Raw genomic sequence first — 22,290 nt, 5'->3', positions numbered from 1 at the left:
TTACAGACTTCTCAAAGTCAAACAGTCTGAAATCAGGGATTGGATTACAGAAGATTATGGTAAAGTTATCTCTGATGAACCTCCCATCAGACAGTTCGGTTATATCTGGACGAATGATTGTCCTGTGAAAAGACAGTGAGCACTACCTTGAGTACTGTGGTCAATCCTCAATTAGTGGGTGGACAAAAAAAGAAACAAAAATACATAAATGATGATAAACTCCAAGCCCAGAGTAGACAAAAACGGATTGCCATCAGTCAGGATTTGACCTAGAAGGTGATATCCAACATGACGGAGTGACTTAAAAGACTGTAATTATTGAGTCTGTGCATGAATTTGATGAATTTGTCCATTAAAAATTTTAAACTTATGAAATTCTGATAACTGTACTTCAGTAACCATAGAAAAATCTGAATAAAAGCCAAAAACAATAAAGTAGCAAACTTTGTGAAAACCAACATTTGTGTCAATAAATCTCTATACAAGGCCAGAGTACATTTAAAGCACTTCCAAACATCAAATAAAAACCTGCAAATATGGAAGCAAAAACCGCCAAAACTAAAAAAAAAGTTTATAGTTCCGGTAATCAAAAAATACAAAACAGACCTGATTAAAAATATACTCCCTGGAAGAAGCTAACACGAAACACAAGTTTAAGTTTTGGTTTATTTCCCCTCAGGTCTCTTTTTTACCCAATATTTAACATCAATATTTGCACTGCTATTTAAGGCTAAGTTAACATTAGCGTTAGTGGGCTTTGCGGAAGGCTGCGTACTTCCTCCGTTAACCTCCACCTACTTCCGCATGCGTCATGCGTATTTATCTTTAACATTGGGTATGCAGGACATGCGGTCGGTGGGCGCATCAAAACAACGCATCTGCATACCCAATGTAACAAGATAGGAACGCAGGAGGCATGCAGAAGTATGCGGAAGTAGGCGGAGCTTAACAAAGGAAGTACGCAGCCTTCCGCAAAGCCCCCAAATTGCCTGTATGTAGCAGAATTGCTGACTTGCTATGAGCGCCGACCAACGGGTGGCACTCATAGCAATCTGGCATTGACAACCATAGAGGTCTGTAGGAGACCTCTTGTTGTCATGCCAACCCATCGGTGACCCGCGATCAAGTGACGAGGTCACTGATAGGCGTATTTCCGGCACGATTGCCAGAAGCGCATGTTAAATGCCGCTGTCAGAGTTTGACAGCGGCATTTAACGGGCTAATTACCGCGAGTGGATAGCGATTCCACCTACGGCTGTTTCGGGCACATGTCAGCTATTCAAAACAGTCGACATGTGTCGGGAAAAATATGGGCTCAGCGTCGGAGACCACATCAAAGGGGAAGACACAACATGCGCTGTACTAGTACGACGCATGTCATGACAGGGTTAAGCCACTTGCTGGGCTCTATTTTACCATTTTTGACTTCTTGTCATTTGGCCCATTAGAACATTTATGTAGACATATAGCTGTATGCATTATGCGTTTAGTATGTATCTACCTCTTTGGCCCAGATGTCACCTCTCTGCTGTCCTTAATCCCAGAGTGCAGCAGCCATAATTTTACCACAAAAAACTGGGAAAACGTATAGACTCTAGTATAAGCCAGGTATGCATTGTCCCCTCATCCCTATCCTGGTATGCACAGCTCCTCATCCTCATCCTGGTCTGCATGGCTCTTCATCTCTATCCTGGTATGCATGGCCCTATCATCCCCATCCTGGTCTGCATGGCTCCTCATTAGTGATGAGCAAATATACTCGTTACTCGAGATTTCACGAGCACACTCTAGTGTCCTCCGAGTACTTTTTAGTGCTCGGAGATTTAGTTTTCTTCGCCACAGCTGAATGATTTACATCTGTTAGCCAGCATAAGTACTTGTGGGGGTTGCCTGGTTGCTAGGATATCCCAACATGTACTTATGCTGGCTAACGGATGTAAATCATTCAGCTGCGGTGAAGAAAACGAAATCTCCGAGCACTAAAAAATACTCGGAGGTCACCTGAGTGTGCTCGGGAAATCTCGAGTAACGAGTATATTCGCTCATCACTACTCCTCATCTCTATCCTGGTATGCATGGCCCCTATCATCCCCATCTTGGTGTGCATGGCCTCCTTATCCCTATCCTGGTGTGCAAGGCCCTCACCCTCATCCTGTCCTGCATGGCCTCCTCATCCCTATCCTGGTGTGCATGGCCCTCACCCTCATCCTGTTCTGCATGGCCTCCTCATCCCTATCCTGGTCTGCAGGGCCTCCTCATCCCTATCCTGGTATGCATGGCCTCCTCATCCCTATCCTGGTGTGCAAGGCCTCCTCATCCCTATCCCGGTATGCATGGCCTCCTCATCCCTATCCCGGTATTCATGGCTATTCATCCCCATGTCACCTCTCTGCTGTCCTAATTAATAAAAGCTTTTACGCAGATGTTGTCCTCCAGCGCTGCAAGGCTGCAGTGCTAACCACTGAGCCACCGCGATTTATGATTCGAAGCTGCGCATGGCAGTGACGTGCTGCTTAAAAGCAGAGGACAGCTGCCGGAATACTCACTGTTCTTTCCACGCCGGGACTATGTGCATGGAGGGCAGTGAGTATTAATTGCTATTTAGTAGCGTGCACAGTGTAAGCCGCAGGCTTCCTGGAGCAGCTGGGCAGTCACATGTGTCCGCTACTTAAGAGAAATTAATATTCACTTCTGACTTTCGTCTTTCCAGATCACAGCATGTCTATTTATCTTGCAGAGACGCTAGTCTCAATAAGATAAATGTCACCCGTACAATGTATTGGACGTGGTGATTGCGCACGGTTCAATGAACACATGTGGAATCACCTGAGTCCAATAGACGCCAGAGCTTTGAATGCAGCAGACATGTGCTGCGTCCAAAGTGCTACCAGTTCCTAAACATGTGCACATACCCTTACAACGCAAAAAGAAAAAAAACATGTCTGAAGCCAAAAGTATTTAAGTAAGAATTGTCACAGGGGGCTGAGGCTTTCTTGGAGGTGACCCTTCATGTGATAAATAGGGCCTTTAAACATGACAGAACAAAGTCCATTTCTCCCGTTCAGTGCACACTGCACTCGTGCACACACACAGACTGCATCAGTTTTGTGATGTGAAGGAAGAAAAACGGACAAACAATAGTAAACTCTGATCCACTGACAGATCTGGCACATGGGGACTAGGAGTCCTCCAAGAATAACACTCCAGATTGAGCATTGTGCAACCAGTCATAACATGGTAACCAGCTCATTTTGCGGCTTTGTCCCTGCTGTTTGGGTATTATGGTAACTGGCAGATAGCACATGGTCATTACCTGCAGGATGAAGCATTTACTAAATATGCATTTGTTGTACTCGCCAGCTCTGTAATTATGGAGACAGGCACATAGCTGCGGTACAAAATGTGACTGTGCTACAATCACATTACTGAGGCTATAGTGCACACTGTGTTGCACGTTACGTCCATTACTGTGATTTAGATTATCAGGCCTTTTGTATCGGCCCGAAATATTGGGACGCATCATAAGTCCGACATTTAATGCGTACTACTAGAAAAAAATGCCCACATATAGTGGCTTGTGAAAGTATTCAAACAACCTGGAATTCCACAGGTTTCTTTTTCGAGGGTTTGCATCAGTTCATGTAAAGAACATGCCTACAACTGGGAACATTTAGTTTTATTTTTTGGTGAAGCAAACAACTAGGACAAAATAACTGAAATCTTCAGCGTGAATATTTATTCACCCCCTTAAAGTCAGTACTTTGTAGAGCCTCCTTTTGCGGCACTTAAAGCTTTATTTCGTTTTAGATAAGTCTGTATGAGCTTTCCACATCTTGCCACTGGGATTATTGCCCATTCCTCAAGGCAAAACTGCTCCAGCTCCTCCAAGTTAGATGGTTTCCCCTGGTGAACAGCAATCTTCAAGTTTGACCACAGATTATGAATTGGATTAAGGTCTGGGCTTTGACTAGGTCACTCCAAAACATTTACACGCTTACCCTTAAACCACTCGAGTGTTTCTTTAGCAGCATGCTATGGGTCATTGTCTTGTTGGACGGTGAACCTCCATTCCAGTCTGAAATTACCGACAGAAACAGGTTTTGTGCAAGAATATCCCTGTATTTCGCACCATTCATCTTCCCCTCGACTTGGAACATTTACACGCTTCCCCTTAAACCACTCGAGTGTTTCTTTAGCAGCATGCTATGGGTCATTGTCTTGTTGGACGGTGAACCTCCATTCCAGTCTGAAATTACCGACAGACAAACAGGTTTTGTGCAAGAATATCCCTGTATTTCGCACCATGCTTCTTCCCCTCGACTTGGACCATTTTCCCTATCCCTGCTGCCGATAAACAACCCCACGAATGATGCTGTCGCCACCATGTTTCATTCTGGGGAGGGTGTTCTTAGGGTAATGAGCTGTGTTTGTTTGGTGCCAGAAATTGCGTTTACCTTGGTGGCCAAAAACCTCAATTTTCTTCTCATATGACCACAGCATCTTCCTCCACACATTTGGGGAGTCTTCCACATGTATTTTGGCAAACTCAAAACAAGCCTTACAATTTTTGTGTGTAAGTAAAGGCTTTTTTCTCCCCATTCTTACATGATGCTGTCCAGCGCATGCATGCTGCCGAATGCAGTGGGGAGAAAATTAACTTTATTCTCCCCGCCATCATTCGGTATTCATATTTCCTTTTATTTTTAATTCGAACAGCTTTAACATTGCAAATACCATCTATACTCAACAGGCAAAACAGAGAAACATTTAAGGAGCGATTCATCAAGACTGTGAATTGTTCACGCTGGCCCTGATGAGGGGAAGTGCTGTAGTGAGTTGCTCTTGATTGATGAAGAAGCGAATGCCACTTCACAAATCAGGAGTGTCGGACGAAATACAAACACTTCTGTGTACACTGTGCCACAGATCTTACTACAGCGTTGTGCCACCACTCGTCATGAATTTCACGAGCAGCAGTCATCACACCCTGTCCCTTCTCTGCCCATTTTGGTGGAGCTAGGAGAAACTGTCTTGAAAATGTCAACAGTTGCAAAATTTACGCGCAACTCTCCGAGTTGCACCTTATTTTCTAACTTTTTTAAAGCTTTTAAACAAGAATTTTGGCAAGAAAGCTTTAATGAATCAGGCCCTCAGTTGTCATCTTTTATGTCACTTTTTAAAATATCTCAATAAGACTTGTCTGGAACATATGGTCCCTTCGTAAAGAGACCACCAGCTGGTGTTGGCAGACAGAGAGGTTAGCCACTACACCAGCCCAGGACATCAAAGTTTATCCCCCCAACTCCTCCTCACTGACTAATCATGGTCTACTGTAACAAGATGAATGGATGGGGAGAGAGATGTATGAAGGTATGTATTTAATAGAGGAAAAACAGAAAATGTTATGTAGTGCAAAACTTAGTATTTCACTTACGGAACCACTTCAGTTTTTAGGGGAAAAAAATGAATGATCAGGAAATACATGACAAACTACGTGAGCACAGATTTCATTTAGTGTTTGCGAAGAAAAAATGTTTTGCAAGCATAAATAATTAAATGAACACAACACAAAGGAGTAGAGTCATACAGAGACATGTATATATAGAAATATCAACTTTAAATTCCAAAAATAGGGGAAATAACATGGATGCTTTATCTACTCTCCATAAAACGGCAGCAAGGACAGAACAGACTATCTACAGTAACATGAAGGGTACCTAGCATTAAAAAGTACAGCTGTACCAACTGTGCAAGCAACAGTCCTTCCAAAATAAAGTACGTCACACGAGTCATCTACCATTTGCCTTGGCCCACACTAATAAATGGGATTCAGACAAAGTATTCAAAATTGTCTGAGCAGGAATTAGACCCCAGGCTTTGAAGCTGGAAGATGTCCTTTACAGTAAATGCGATTGTGTTAAAGAACCTTTACTGCAAAGACTTGGCCAAGTTCTGCAAACTGTCTTTAACGTGATTTTCACATTGCATGGAAATTTGCTTCTAACCAATTGTGCCCTTAGCATTTGTAAACTTTCGACTAGACAAGGGTTATTTTAGCTTATAAATATAGAACGTGTGTATAATCTATAAATATATTACGTGAGCGGACCCAAGCGGAGTCATTGAAGGAACCCAATTAACTGAACTAAACTAGGGTCACTTCTGCCAAACCTATCAACTATGTGAATTAATGGGATCAACAATAAAGAGAAATCCTAAATTACGGTTCGGTAAATATTTGAGCTGCCTTCACAAAAGTGTATGTACTAAGGCACCTAAAATTTCATAGGTCTCTACTTGGCAGTAACCAATCACTCTAGAAACGTATTTTCTAGTAAATAATATGGAAGTTACTATAAGTATAAACTTTACACAAGAACAATCATTTTAAGGACAGAACACTGCTTATAGCTAACAATCCTATAGCCCATAAATTTAGGAAAGGCAGGGTCATGAGATTAACTGCAATAAGTAGGGGAAAAGAATAGGGAAAAATTGGAAAAATAAAAAGTTCCTCAAACAAATTTTTTTTTTTTATAAAAGCACTTTTGTGAGTTTGTACAAAAAAAAAAAAACAAAAAAAACAAAAAAAAACAAAATCCGACCACTTACTGAAAAGATATTTCAATTAATGACTCATTGACTCATTATATAAGATTACAAATAAGTAAAACTAGGGGTTTGGCATTGAAAGTGAATCTGTCAGCAGGTTTTTGATATGTAATCTGACAACAGCATAATGTAGGAGCTGAGACCTTGATTCCAGGGATATGTCACTTATTTGGCTGTGTGCTGTAGTTTTAATGCAATTTATGCTTTATGAGCTAGAGATTAAATCAATAGAGGACAATGTCTCAGATGCCGACTAGTCAGGCTAATCTGCATAACCCCGCCCCACCACTGATAGAAAGTTCCCTGTGTACACAGTCAATTCAGCAAGCTGTCAATTAGGGATGAGGTGGGGTTAGAAACAGCTCTGCATTCTGACCACTGCTACATCTACAACAGAGAAAACAGGGATTCTATCAAGCTGCAACCAGGAGTCAAGTGACAAATCCCTGAAATCAGTCTCTACATTATGCAGCTATCAAATTCTCTAAGGTTTTCCAGGTGTGCTTCTAGACAGTGTGCTGAATGAGGCTACCAAAGCTTGAACCAAAAGCTACCAAAAGTGGACAAAGCTACAAAACAAAAAAAAGCACATCACGCACATCCCATGAAAGTAAAGCTCTCTTTAAACTGTAAACATTAGATAGTATTGTGATCTTATTCCAAAGATCTGTTCGTTTCCGGTCCTCTTGGTTTCATTACCTTGCCACTATCACGAACTCTGCATATTAACAAAAAATACTACAAATAGGAGACGCTACAGAAAGTTGTGCTGCTCCAAAGACATTTTTGTACCTGACTTGTCCTTGGTTTGTACGGAGAGCTGCTTTCCAAATCAGCCAAGATGCTGGTCAAGGAGTCAATTTCTGCATCTAGGCTTGAGCGCCGTTCTTCTAGAGTTTTTCCACTGGTATTAATCTGTGAAACAGGAAGAACATACATTAGAAAACACCAACGTCTAGAAACAATATTGTCTAAAGACTCTTTCACACATCCGTGTCTCCGGTACATGTGGTGACAGTTTTCACACGTACCAGAGACACATACACATACACAAGTGAATGGGTCTGTGCACATGTCCGTGGGCAAAACACAATGACATGCCCGGTTTTTACCATCAGCACGGGCTGCTAAAAGTCCCACACATGTGCACTCGGATGACACACTAGGATGTCATCCATGTGACACACCGGTGCCAGGAAATAAGTGGTACAGTAAGCACTGTCCCCCGGCGCAAGGTGCGAAAGACAGCTCATCATTCTCCTCTACTATGCTTACGATCAGCACGAGCAAGGGAGAATGATGAGAGTTATATTCAAGTGATAACAATGACAGCAAGCGGTAGCTGATGGGACTATTACTCCCATCAACCTACGCCTGCTGCAGCCAATAACAGTGACAGCAGGAGCGGCTGATGGGAGTATTCATTAGCCGGCTCCTGAACTGTAAATAAATGATAATTAAAAAAATAAAAAAAACGGAGTGAGGTCCCCTCATTTTTGACAACCAGCCTTGCTAAAGCAGACAGCTGGGGGCTGGTATTCCCAGGCTGGTAAGGGGCCATTGACACAGCCTCCTTCATCCTAAAAATAGCAGCCGACAGCCTCCCAAAAAAAGGCATATCTATTAGATGCGCCAATTCTGGCACTTTGCCCGGCTCTTCCCACTTGCCCTGTAGCGGTGGTAAATTGGGTTCACATTTGTGAGGTTGATGTCACCTTTGTATTGTCAGGTGACATCAAGCCCACGGCTTCATAATGGAGAAGTGTCTATAAGACACCTATCCATTACTAATCCTATAGTTACATGGTAAATTAAGACACAGCCAAAATAAAGTCTTTTATTATAAATAAACCAAAACAGTTTTCCATTTTTAACAAACACCATTATACTCACGTAACGCCTAATTCCACCGAATCCCTAGTCTCCTGTAATAAAGTAAAAATAAAAAACAACAACAATATCCCTCACCTCTCCGTTGTTCTGTCCCACGCCGTAATCCATGTTTGAGGGATAAATAGTTTTCAACCTGGACGGTGGCAAGATGTGACCGTCCAGGCTGAGAACCACTGGTGAATGGGCTGCTGCAAGTGCAGCATCAGTGAGCAGTAGTAACTTAATCGAGGTTACAGCCAGTCAATGAAGCTGCATTCACAGTAGGGCTGAAGTGCAGTGACCTCAGCACCGTGGGGAAAAAACAGTGATGAGGTCACCGCAGCTCAAGCTCAGTGTCTTCACAGCAGATGACTGTGAAAAATTCTCACAGAGATCTCATCTCCCGAGATCTTGGTGCAGAGATCTCCATCTGCGCATGCGGTCCACTGCATAGTAAACTATGTAAATGCGGGGGCTCTGGACTTTCACAAAATGTCGACATAGCCCCCACACCACCGAAAACCTGTAGCAGCGCACATCTGATCATCCCCTCATCCCAGCCTGTGGCCTGCAGCAACGCTCCACTTTTGCCTCCTCCAGCAGCGACTCTGGATCCCGCTTCACAGCAGCCACCACCCACAGTAAGCAATAAGATGCATGGATTATAAAAACACCATTTTATTAAAAAAGTTTTTTTTCCTATTTTTCTCCTTAAAATTTGGGGTGCGTCTTATAATCCGGTGCATCTTATCCGCAAAATACGGTAAACATGCAAAGACAACTTAAATAGCAGTTTGCCAAAAGCAATTCTTCCCGACTTGCCCATACACATTTGACATAGACAAGTGTGCATCTGTTCTCAACTAGAAGAAGGAATGTCTCCCGTTAGACTGAAGGATTCCGGACTCCGCGCTGTTCCTGGAAGCTGGAGGAGGCAGTCGGTAGAGCGCAGCTTGAGACCTGTCTTCTACACAAGCTAACTGCTCAGGAGTATTTCCATTACTATACTTAAGATTGCAGGGACTGATTTGAAAGATGTCCAAAAACAAGTCAAAGTCCAGATCGGGGTCATCTCGCTCTATTTCCCGCTCAAGATCTCGCTCATTTTCCAAGTCTAGGTCCCGCTCGAGGTCACTCTCACACTCTCGCAAGCGAAGGCACAGTTCTCGATCCCGCTCAAGGTCTTACTCACCTGGGTATAGAGACAGAAACCATCCAAGAGTTCACCAAAACCATGATTTTCGTGGTCACAACAGAGGTTATATATTATTTCCGAGGGCGTGGTAGAGGTTTTTATCCACGAGGTCAACATAATCGTGGTGGATATGTAAATTACCGCCCAAATTGGCAAAATTACAACCGCCAACCATATAGTCCTCGCAGTACCCGATCTCGTTCACGCTCTCCAAAGAGGAGATCTGTGTCTCCTCGGTCTAGAAGCCATTCAAGAAATTCACATAAATCATCATCTGATCGCTCCCGGCGGTCTTCATCTTCTAGGTCTTCCTCTAATCATAGCAGAGTGGAGACTAAGCGTAAATCGAAAAAAGATAAGAAGAGACGTTCAAAGGATCGCAGGTCCTCTCCTCCGGCAACAGATCATGATTCAAAGGAACAGTCTACTTCTGGGGCAGCGGATACTGGTAGCAAAGAGGGAAGTAAAACCTGGCAGGATATGGAAGCTTATGATGAAAGCCCTGCACCTCAACACAGTCCTGAACGTGCACCAACACTTAAAAGCTATGTACAGTCTGTGGTGGTTCGACGCTGCTCTCCCAGGCCCAGTCCTGGACAGAAGCCTAGTCCACCCTCACCCACAGTTTTGCAAAGTGGCTCTTCCTTCAGAGCATCTTCTCGTCAAAGTCCATTCAAACATAGCTTGAGTCCACCAAGGAAGAGTCCTATGACCAATAGCCCACCTTCAATGAGCTCTCTATATGGCAATAGTCAAAAAGAAGATGGCCGATCTGGAGAGATGACTGCACCAGTGTGAACTGGATATAAAAGGTTCATGGAGGAGCAGAAAAATAAGGCCTTGGAGCTGGAGAAAGAGAATGGAAAGGAAAAGCTGTCTAATTTGGAGAAAATGAAGGATCGTAGCAGCCCTACTGATTTTGCTATGAGTGAGTTAGAGAGGGCCTATAGAAAGAGCATATCCCCAAAACGCTATAAAATGCGAGAGGACTTGGAGAAATTGAAATTGTCTGAATTGCAATATGCAAAAGAGGATGCAGAGCAAGAGAAAAAAGGATGAGGAAGGAAAGATTCCGATAGTGATTCCAAGAGTCAAGATGCATATGATCCAGCTAAATGGGAAGAATTGTCTTTTGCAACAAGCACTAAGGAAAAACGCAAAAAGTCTGTGGATGTGGAAGAGGAACTTTATGGTGAAAAATCCAAGAAAGAGAAGGCCTCCAAGTCCAGCCATAAAGGGTTCCTGCCCGAAAAAAATTTCAGAGTAACCAGTTTCAAGGCATCAAAGGAGAGGAGCGAGTCTCCCCCATCTAGGAAATCCTCAGAGAGTAGGGAGAAGCTGTTATCCAATGAGGACATGTCTTTCTCCAAATCCAATTTCTCTGTTAGCAGAGAGATGGGTCCTAATGTGCGCTTGGATTCATTTGACGAGGATCTTGCACGTCCAAGCGGAGTAATGGCTCATGAGCGGAAACTGTCTCGGGATCTTGTTCACAGCAACAAGAAAGAACAAGAATTCAAGTCCATCTTCCAACACATCCAGTCTGCACAGCCTCAGCGCAGCCCATCTGAGCTGTTTGCCCTTTATGCCAGCATCCGCTTACCCTACATACAGAGTAACGTCAGACTGTCTTTTTAGGTGTATGAACATCTTTATTATGAAATCAAAAGTTGATACTGAGGTCTCCGTGCTTGCTCATGGAATCTGCATGTCTACTACTGATGAGGCAAAGGCATTACAGCGGCTAAGTTGTTGAGGCTCTCGTCTAGAAGAAAAAGTTTGGGAAGTCTTTCAGCTAATCTTATATTAAAAAGGGACCTGATCTGTTTTACTAGTGAAACTAGTCACATATAAATCAGCCGATAAACCTGCTGCTTCAGGTGAAATCCATAGCCGGTGCCCAGCAGGATCTTTTTGCATAGTCTTCATGAGACAATTCTTTAAATCTGCATTAGGTGCTTGTAGACTTAAAGGGAACCTGTCACCCCCAAAATCGAAGGTGAGCTAAGCTCACCAGTATCAGGGGCTTATCTACAGTATTCTGTAATGCTGTAGATAAGCCCCCGATGTATCCTAAAATATGAGAAAAAGAGGTTAGATTATACTCACCCAGGGGTGGTCCTGGTCCAGTTTTGGTGCGATGGGCATCGCAGTCCGGTCAGGGGCCTCCCATCTTCTCACGATGACGTCCTCTTCTTGTCTTCACGCTGCGACTCCGGCACAGGCGCCGGGAAAGGTCAGAGAGGCCCAGCACCTGCGCACTGCAGTACTTTGCTCTGCCCTCAACAGGGCAGAAAGTACACCTGCGCCGCAGCAGCAGCGTGAATGCAAGAAGAAAACGTCATCCTATGAAGATAGGAGGCACCGGACCGGACCGCGACGCCTATCAGATCGGACCGCAAAGCCCAGGTGAGTATAATCTAACCTCTTTCTCATCTTTCAGGATACATAGGGGGCTTATCTACAGCATTCCAGAATACTGTAGATAAGCCCCTGATGCTGGTGGGCTTAGCTCACCATCGATTTTGGGGGTGACAGGTTCCCTTTAAGTAATTCTGGCAAATCTATTCACAGTTGCTCAGCAGTGAATTGTGTTCCAATGACAAGCCAAAGAGCTACAATTATGTTACATTATAGTACAATGTGACTTCCCTGGTAATAGCCAATGATCACTGAAGGTTAGAGAAGCTTGACCCTCAGTAATAAGTGAGCTATTAAAAAGAAAAAAAAAGTGTCTCAGATCCTTTTAACACTCACCTGATGTAAAAATCATTTTTTTTCACAAATTTGAAAGGAATGTTCCAAGCACATAAAGCCAATGTCTTAGAGACCAGTGCGGGCAGGATTTATTCTACTACACATGTGTGTTCACAATTGGGTCAGATCCTGCTGCACTTTTATTTCTTGTAAAAACAAATGGAGTCTATTATAGTAATATGACCATAGTATGCATCAGAAAAAAAAAAAAAAAAAACAAAGACGGAACCATAATATTAACTTCCCTGCAGTAAATAAATAAAAAATAGTGCATGAAAATTATATAGGGTACATAGTTAACATGTTTTTTGGTAAACAAAATACTAAAGCCATCCAACCACTTCACGGTGACCATAATTGGGACAGTACTAACTCTAATATTAAAAGGTGTGGCCTGCCTTTCCTTGACCTGGGCATTATATTGATGCGGTCTCCCTCGGCTGTGCTTCCACTAGTTGGCTCAGTCCTTCTCAGCCCCACATGCGTGTCACTGGACAAACGGTAAGATTGTAATAGAGTTAGGCCTGTCCCAATTAGGGTCACTGTGACGTGGTCTGGTGGCTTTTGCATTTTTTGATCAAAAAACATGTTAACCAAGTACGCTATATTTTTTACTATTGCTTTTTATTTATTTACTGCAGGGTATTCAATCATTATGCTTGCCAGTTTTTTTCTGTTCAGTGGCCAGTGTGGATGCGCTTACACACTGCATCCACACCAGTTTACATCCCAGGTCATACTTTTAGGTTTTTCATAGCATATATTAGTCATAGAACAAGTATGGAGACTTTTTGTTTTCATTCTGGTGTAGGCACAGGATAAAAAAAAGGAATGCAATGTGATCAGAGCCTACGAAGTCGCACTGGAGGAGAGCTTGTCCTCTGCTATTATGGCCTCAAGTCATCATCGCACACACTGATATATTAGGAAGAGTGACTACCAGGAGCCGCTCTCCATCTGATGGACCCAACATATCTGGACATGATGCAGGCAGATAATTCAAAGGTCATCAATTAACTGTAGATGATAATAAAGCTGAAGCAAGATCTCTCTACACCCCACCTAGCATGTACTACGAAATGGATAAATGGCGGTTTCCACACTTCTAATCATGATACTTTAGAACAGGGTATGAATGTTAAATGTCAGCAGCCTAAAATATGGCCTCTTATTCTTTTCTAACGCATTACCTGAACATTGAACACTGCGTCATCGGGATCAGGAGGAGGAGGAGGAAAGTTCCCAAAGCCAGACGAATGCTGAAGACTTTGCTCCTCAGGAGGAGGAGGTGGTGGTGGAAAGTCCCCTGCAAATCAGGAAAGACAATAATTCGTTACACTTCACAAATCTTTTATGATAAAAAAAATATAGGTGCACACCCCCCTCAACATATGCCAAAAATGACCATATACTGCATATTGAGGCGCAGAGACAAAAAGAGAGCAGTAGTGATGAGTGAATGTGCTTGGATAACGTCTTAACTGAGCATGCTCGGGTGTTATCCGAGCATCTGGGGGTGATTGCATGTTATGTTAGAATCCGCGCGTATGCAAGATTTGCTGCAGTTAGACAGCCTCAACACATGTGAGGATTGCGTAACAAACAGGTAATCGCCACGTGTTCAGGTGGTGTAACAGCCGCAAATCATGCAGCCACGGGACTCAAACATAACATACGAGCGCGCCCAAGAAACTCCGATAACACCCGAGCATGCTCAGATGAGACGTTATCCAAGCACGTTCGCTCATCACTGGCGAGCAGTAATTCATATACTTTAACAATGTCCACGCACCTCACAAACACTGAAGGAATGAGAACAGCAGTTATGGCGGATTTACAATACCCAATGTTGCCGTGGTAAACGACCACCGATCAGTAGATATTTACCAATAGGCAGCTGTTCCACAGTCTGTTTACAAAGGCAGGTGGCACGTAATGATGCACGCAGAACGATCTATAATAGATTGTTCTGGACGCATAGACTTCTATTGTTGACACATGATGAGCAGCTGCCACAATGAGGATTGTTTGTGACACACAAAAAATCACGTCGCTTGGTGAACGAGTGTTTTGCTTGTTTATTGAGTGACCGGTAAATCTGTTTAGACTGCAAGCTTATTGTGAAAATAGGACTCCTACGAATGCTCCCTCACGGTAATTTGGAAGTGCCTAGGACATCGGTAAAATAATATTTTTAGACTGCAGTAACAACTGTGCAATACAGAAAGTACACACATAACTGGCTGTAATGGATCACCCAGCCCTGATCATCAGTGAAACACGGTCTTACAGAAATTGGTGTGTAATCCAATTACTCGTGCAATAACATATTCATCCATACAAATATATGGGCTGCTGGAGAAACTCACATCCCTTATCAGCCAGAAAAGAATGGCTCTCTTTCAAAGTAATCACATTTTCTGTTGCGTTCACCATTGTTCGTTTAAAAGAGATTTACATTTGAGCGTCATAATTAATACAGGAATTGGAATGGTGGGAGGTTAGGCAGATGGTCCAGTTATTTTAACAACAGGTAAATTATAAGATATTTTGGCCCCTCTAATGCATCCATGTAACAGAAACAGTTACATGTCAAAGACCTCAAAGTGTCATTATGGTGATCTTAATATATACTTACCTTGTAATGTCTTCACATCCTGCTCCGTCCAGATGTGTCGGGATCCCAGAATTCCAAGCGACAGAAGTTCACCGACCACCATATTGGGACACCCAAGTGATGGGTGTCTCAATATGGAAACTGCTGATGGTACCAGCCTCTTGCGCGGCACCACCAGCGGAACACCGTCACACCACATACACAAACGCACACTGTATATGCCGTACCCACAACACACACACTGTATATGCCGTACCCACAACACACACACTGTATACGCCGTACACACTGCACACACACTGTATACGCCGTACACAGCCTCTTGCGAGGTACCACCAGCAGAACACCATCGCGAACACGCTGCTGCCGGGATCAGCCGAATAATTCCCTGACCGCTGCCATCTTTGTACAAGAGAAGTGCATGCGCAATTTTAATGTGACCACCGCTATCTGTCTGCACAAAGATGGCGGCGGTCTGATTTACTGCACCTGCCGAATTCCGCGCAGGCGCAGTGAATCATTCCGCTGATCCCGGCAGCAGATGCGCGACGTGACTACAGGCAGAGGAAGCCGGTCACATTAAAGGGGTTTTCCCACAAACAAAAGTTCATTTTAAAAATGGTCTGTGTCTGACCGTGTACGGAGCATATCACATCTCCTGGGCAGGTGAGGAAGCAAAAGACAATACTTACATTACGGCAGGGGATAACAGAGGATTCATTTTGTCAGGTAAAATATTTCACCTCACAAAAATATTTTACCTCACAAAATGTATCCTCTGCGATCTCCGGCTGTAATGTTAGTATTGTCTTTTGCTTCCTCCCCTGCCCAGGAGCTGTGGTATGTTCGGCACCTCTGGGCATCTTCCGATGCAAAGGGAATAGTGATGAGCGAATGTACTCAATGTGTTATCCGAGCATCCTCGGGTGTATTAGAGTATCTCGGACATGCTTGGATAATATGTTTGAGTACCTGCGGCTGCATGACTTGGGTGGCAGACCACTGCAATATGTGGGGATTGCCTAATGTGCCCCTGCTGTGTACTGTGTAATGGCTGTGTCTGACCGTGCTGGAGCATGGTCTGATCATATCACATCTCCTGGGCAGGGGGGAGTATACAGCCATTACAGCACGGGATCACAAATGATTCTTTCTTTGAAGTAAAACATTGTTTAAAAACAGACAAGGAAATGTTTTACCTCACAGAAAAATCATTTGTGATCCCCTGCTGTAATGTCAGTATACTGTTTTGCTTCCTCCTCTGCCCAGGAGCTGTGGTATGATCAGACCATGTTCCTGTACGGTCAGACACAGCCATTACACAGTACACAGCAGGGGCACATTTATAAGATTATCTCAGCACAATGACATTTTATTTAAAGGGAACCTGTCACCCCGAAAATCGCAGGTGAGGTAAGCCCACCGGCATCAGGGGCTTATCTACAGCATTCTGTAATGCTGTAGATAAGCCCCCGATGTTACCTGAAAGAGGAGAAAAAGACGTTATATTATACTCACCCAGGGGCGGTCCCGCTGCTGGTCAGGTCGGATGGGTGTCTCCAGTCCGCTGCGGCGCCTCCCATCTTCATTACAAGACGTCCTCTTCTGATCTTCAGCCATGGCTCCGGCGCAGGCGTACTTTGCTCTGCCCTGTTGAGGGCAGACAAAGTACTGCAGTGCGCAGGCACCGGGCCTCTGACCTTTCCGGCGCCTGCGCACTGCAGTACTTTGTCTGCCCTCAACAGGGCAGAGCAAAGTCCGCCTGCGCCGGAGCCGTGGCTGAAGATCAGAAGAGGACGTCTTGTAATGAAGATGGGAGGCGCCGCAGCGGACCGGAGACACCCATCCGACCTGACCAGCAGCGGGACCGCCCCTGGGTGAGTATAATATAATGTCTTTTTCTCCTCTTTCAGGTAACATCGGGGGCTTATCTACAGCATTACAGAATGCTGTAGATAAGCCCCTGATGCCGGTGGGCTTACCTCATCCGCGATTTTCGGGGTGACAGGTTCCCTTTAATCACATCCAATTGTAGAAATTATTATTCAAAGATCTTTTGATTAAAATGAACTTTTGTTTGTGGGAAAATCTCTTTTAAGCTAATGATTGTGTTTTAACTGACATATGAAAATGATTATCATCATCTGTTTTTAGGATTATGTCAGGTGTATGAGCAACCAATTATACCAAAGTCCATGATTTTGTGCAAGTATACATAGAAGAACTGGGAGGCAAACATTTGTCACAACAAATACTGATCTGATATAGATTTCTCTCGTGTTCAATTTGGATTTTGTTAATGGATAAAAATTATTAACACTTGTTTAATGCATTCTTACTTTGAGCATTTTTTTCTATACATATTTAAGGGGAATTTGCCAACTGTTTATTCACCATGTAACCTGAGGGCAGCATGAGGTAGAGACTAACACAGAGAATTCAGCAATGTATCACTTATAAAGCTAGTGCTATTGTTTACTTACAATGAAGGTTTTATCACCTGGTGATAATCACGGCCATGACTACAGCAGTGAATGAAGCCTAGGCATACCACGCCCCTCTTGTGATAAGCAGCTCACATTCTATAGACTATGCACATAGAGAGCATAGTGTGGGTGGGGTTAAGCTTTCTCAGCTCTGCTTTATGCTGCACCTAGGAACTCCATGTCACAACTGCTGCACCCAGTAAACTAAGTGATACATCGTAGTGTTCAGGGTCCTTTTCCCTTCATCATGCTGCTCTTAGATGAGGTAGCAAAAGCCTGGTGACAGATTCCCTTTAAAACTTTTGCATATTACTTTGTATATACAGATGCTCATACCTCCATCATACAAGAGAAATTGTCTTTTTAGTTTTCTGTGTCAGACACCCTATAAACAAGGTTTAAAGGGATGTTGCCGGCTTATTCTTTCATATATTGTAGTTTGGTCTTGCTTGTCCTCACAAATGCAGAACAATTTTTGTGGTGACAAGTGAAGCACTAAAAAGTGTCTCAGAATATTTAAGAAAGTTCCTGAATTAGTAATAATAGCATGAGGTTTCCCATTTCCTAATAAAAGTAGACATTTGGACAACTCACTTTACCATATATCTAAATTTCTGACAAACCCATAAAAGCAATAAACCGAATAGCCCAACCTAAATTAATGTAAACGCTGGTACAAAGATGTTAAAAGGTATGTCAGACTTTTTCCTTTCCAATGACAAAAGTGAAATGACAAAACTGGTCATTCTGTGAAGATGTTGCCTATTCAAACAGACTGTTTTCCAACACTGACTAATGGAATAACCTGAATACATTTTATTATAATTTGCAGATGCCAATTCTAAGTAACTTTACCCCCAAAAATAATGTGTTTAAAAAGGACTGTCCAAGTTCCCAAAGAGGCTGAATCATAGTCAAGTGTCCACTTGCCAAATAAAAAGTTTTGTAAAATTCCACAAAGTTCCATTATGGTAAACAAAACCCACCAGGTCATCCCACATAAAAGCACCCATCTAAATGCGGAGCGCCGCAACAACTGGCCATCACGGCTTCCAAAAGGGGTGATAATCTACAGTTAATATCTATTGCATCTTGCTGCACTAAACCAAATTTGAAGCCAAACCAGAAATAAAATGGAAAAAACACTAAATGTTGACACTGGTAATCTGAGATAGTAATAAAGTGACATGCCAATAAGAAGTCCAAGATGGTAAAAGGTCAACTAAAGTATAGAGTCCTAACGAATATCCAGATGGCCTAGTTAAATGATGTGAAGAAATGGCTAGATTTTAACTAGTAGAGTTTAATTACCCCATGAATTCTGTCTGATAATGACTTGCCTACATCCACAGATCTACTGACAAAAAAGAAATAAAAATCTAACCATAGAAGACCATCTCTGCTAAGCAAATACAATCATTTTTGTCATCTCCATCAAGACCTTCTAGGGTTACAGACCCACTCGCTATCTCTTGCTTTCAGCCCAATCGAACACTGTGGCATACTCATTTATAACAGAAGCCAATTTCATTTATTTTATTGGGAACTCCAAAGTCATAAAAGGTTTTTTTTTTCTTTTTTATCAAGCAAAAATAATGCAGATCACCCCATGCCAGTTGAAATATTGCGGTTATAGATTTATTCTGCAAGGAAAGGTCACCAACTGTTTAAGCCTTAAACAGTTTTAATCATCCCCAAATTCTCAGAGCAGGATGGAAAAAGGAAGCTCAGAACAAACAGCAGCAGGAACTCTAATTAAAAAGGACCAATTCAACTAATTTTATTTGGGATTAATTATTCAGGATTCGCTGTTTGACACACGAGGAATAGCAATTAGTAATTTCAGCAATGTGAGAATAGTTGGAGGCGTAATCAGTTAAAATGAATGAGTGCTCACAAGGTGAGGTGATGAATTATCTTCTCACAACTCGCAGGCACAAATAAAGCTGAACACCCACAGAACCGCTCCGTGGAACAGGATGTCATCCCCTAAATGGTTAATGTTCTTCCGAAGTCAGCAAGAAACGCTAAACTGACTCTACAGAGTCGTCTCCCCAAATCATAACACTCGGCAATCATCTGACAGCAGCTACACACCCGCCATCCTCAAAGTCTTGGAGTAACAGGATCTCATTTGCCAAACCATTCCCAGATGAATCTTCTTTCCAGTGGTTGATGCTAAACTTCACATTCAGTTCTAAAAATATATAGCCATGTATTTTAAGATCCAGCAACTTTCTCTCCCTTGCAAAACAGATTCTGGCAAACAGACATAAAAAGTTGGCGCTCACTAGTAAAACCATAGGGCAAATATGTGTGTTTGTGCTAAAAGTAAATCCAGAGGCATGCGATGATATACTGGTCATTGGTAATGTGGGCCTTCAGAGGAAAGTGAGAACTGTGCTCCTCTGGTAACTGGGGGTCTTTACCCCGCTGTCATGTCGGACGCTATTCACACTAAGGCGTCCGACAGACAGCGGTAATTCCACATTTGTCCACTATACGCTCAGTTGCGCCGGCTAGATTTTATCCAGGTTATCCGGGGTTAATCTAGCTGGTAATTATTATAGTGTTTTCCTGTGTGTCTGCGGCGTGGTGCGTATTTTAGTTTTCCCTGTCTGTTCTTTCTGTGGAGGTTGGTGTGTGGAGGTTTCAGCATAGGGCTGAAACAGGAGTCGGGGTCAGGCCAGGCGGCCCAGACAAGCACACCATCAGTATAAATTCTGAGAGAGGGACAGACAGGGTTTTCCCTAGTCTGAGGGATATCACAGGGGCCCGGGTAATCAGCTGTAGTCTAACCAGTACCCCCGTGACACCCGCACAGTGTGTCAATTCACTCGTGCTCCATAGTTCAGATACCTGTGTTAACACAAGAAAAAGCCTGGACTTAAAGTTCGCCCCACCATACACAGCCTACGCAGACACCCCCCCTCACTGTGAGAAACCTATGGCTATGGGAATGTTGGGGGGGAGGAGGGTACTTCTACAGCAGAGGTCCCCAACGTTTCTGACCTTGAGAGCCACATTCAGCTCTGAGAGAGGGTCGGGAGCCACATCCAGCCTTGAGAGAGGGTCGTGAGCCACATTCGGCTCCCGCCCCCCTCACAATAGTGGCAACCAAAGCCCTCATTACAGGCATAATGGTTAACCAAAGCTTTTCCACAAAAATCACGCCAAAGCAGTATACTAAGATCCAGGGGTTTCCACAATACCCCCATTCAGTATTCTCCCAAGACACTGTCACATCCAGCTTCAAACATCTCCTCTGACAGGTGGTATCATCTTGTCTCCAGCATACCACACATAAATCATCTCAAAACCCCTAAGGCCAGTATATGTGTGTCCAGATCTGCTCTTCTGTGCAGGGCTGCTCACAAAATTCACCATTTTCAGATTTGCTCTTCATACCTGTTTGCTAGTACTGGAGCTAATTCACCAAGCTGACAGACAGCCGCGAGCCACAATTCCTGGAACCGCGAGCCACATGTGGCTCCCGAGCTACAGGTTGTGGACCCCTGTTCTACAGTCTGCAGCCAAAATGTCAGCTCTGGTGGGTTATAACGATCACATAACTTCCTACACCATTTGTGTAGAGCGCCACTTGCCACGTTATGCAAAAAAAAGTGAAGCTGCATAATTCACTACTGTATTAATGGAGAATGACAGTCACGCTGGGTATACTGCAAAAATACATGCACACACACATACAGAGACAAAATATATGCACACACAGACAAAATGCATGCACGCACACACAGACAAAATACATGCGCACACACAGACAAAATACATGCACACACATACAGAGACAAAATACATGCACACACACAGACAAAATACATGCACAGAAAATGAAGATGATTTACATAAAATTGAGGCACGCTTTGCAAAACCCACAAGGGAAGAACCCAACTTACAATACTTTCTTCTTAGTATTTCGTTTTGGGTCATAATGGCTATGGACTAATATGTCCTGGATGTTCTGACCACGTTTAGCTACCATAAGAGGGGATGTGGGAATTACTTCACATAAAATAGGGTCCATTTTCAAAATATCCCAATGCTTTTTCAATATATTTCTGAGTTCATTCCATTGATTGTTATAATTTGAAATGAATCGCACTGGTTCAACAGTACTAGTATGATGCTTCTTCTGAGTGGAGTAAATGAGTCTTTCTCTAGGGTATTACTGGCTCTCTTAAAATCCAGTCTGATTGATTTCTAGCTATACCCCCTTTCCGAAAATCTACATGCCAAGTCTACCGCCTGATTCTCAAAGGTTTCCTGTTGGGAACAAATTCTTCGAGCCTGAAGAAATTGGCCAACCGGGACTCCCCTAATTGTAGCCGGAGGATGTGATGATGAATAGTGTAACAGGGAATTGGTAGCAGTCGGCTTCCTATAGAGGTCTGTTGTTAATGTTCCGTCCTCTAAGACCCCAAATTTTAAATCTAGAAAGTCTAGGTTCCTTCCATATTTATAGGTTAGACAGATATTGAGAGAATTTTCATTTACGGTAGTTTAGTTATGTAGTTCCTCGACTGTTCCCTCCCACACAAACCAAATATCATCGATGTAACGCATCCATCCCTGAACTTTGTCCATTTCAGGGATGGTACCCTTCTGGAAAATGTCACTCTCCCAGGCACCCATAAACAGGTGGGCATATGAGGGGGCACAAGAGGCCCCCATAGTCGTACCCTGTAATTGAAGGTCTGGTTATTGAAGGTGAAAATGTTATGGGTTAGGAC

The 22,290-nt window shown here is 43.2% G+C and overlaps 1 protein-coding gene and 1 pseudogene across 6 annotated transcripts in view; one reads left to right on the top strand and one right to left on the bottom strand.

Annotated features, from left to right (window-relative positions):
* Positions 1-22,290, bottom strand: part of LPP (LIM domain containing preferred translocation partner in lipoma) — a 438,714-nt gene that overhangs the window by 209,685 nt on the left and 206,739 nt on the right. For all 6 annotated transcript variants that reach the window (XM_069727091.1, XM_069727088.1, XM_069727092.1 and 3 more), the window contains 2 exons: positions 13,627-13,742; positions 7,405-7,527 (listed from right to left, as the gene is read on the bottom strand). In XM_069727091.1, the coding sequence (XP_069583192.1) occupies positions 7,405-7,527; positions 13,627-13,742 (239 nt within the window). The remainder of the gene's footprint in view (positions 1-7,404; positions 7,528-13,626; positions 13,743-22,290) is intronic.
* Positions 9,394-11,256, top strand: LOC138638095 (thyroid hormone receptor-associated protein 3 pseudogene; annotated as a pseudogene).

The sequence above is a fragment of the Ranitomeya imitator genome, chromosome 5 (genome assembly GCF_032444005.1).
Source record: "Ranitomeya imitator isolate aRanImi1 chromosome 5, aRanImi1.pri, whole genome shotgun sequence".
In the NCBI taxonomy this organism is placed as follows: Eukaryota; Metazoa; Chordata; class Amphibia; order Anura; family Dendrobatidae; genus Ranitomeya; species Ranitomeya imitator.
This window is presented reverse-complemented; position numbering and strand designations above follow the sequence as displayed.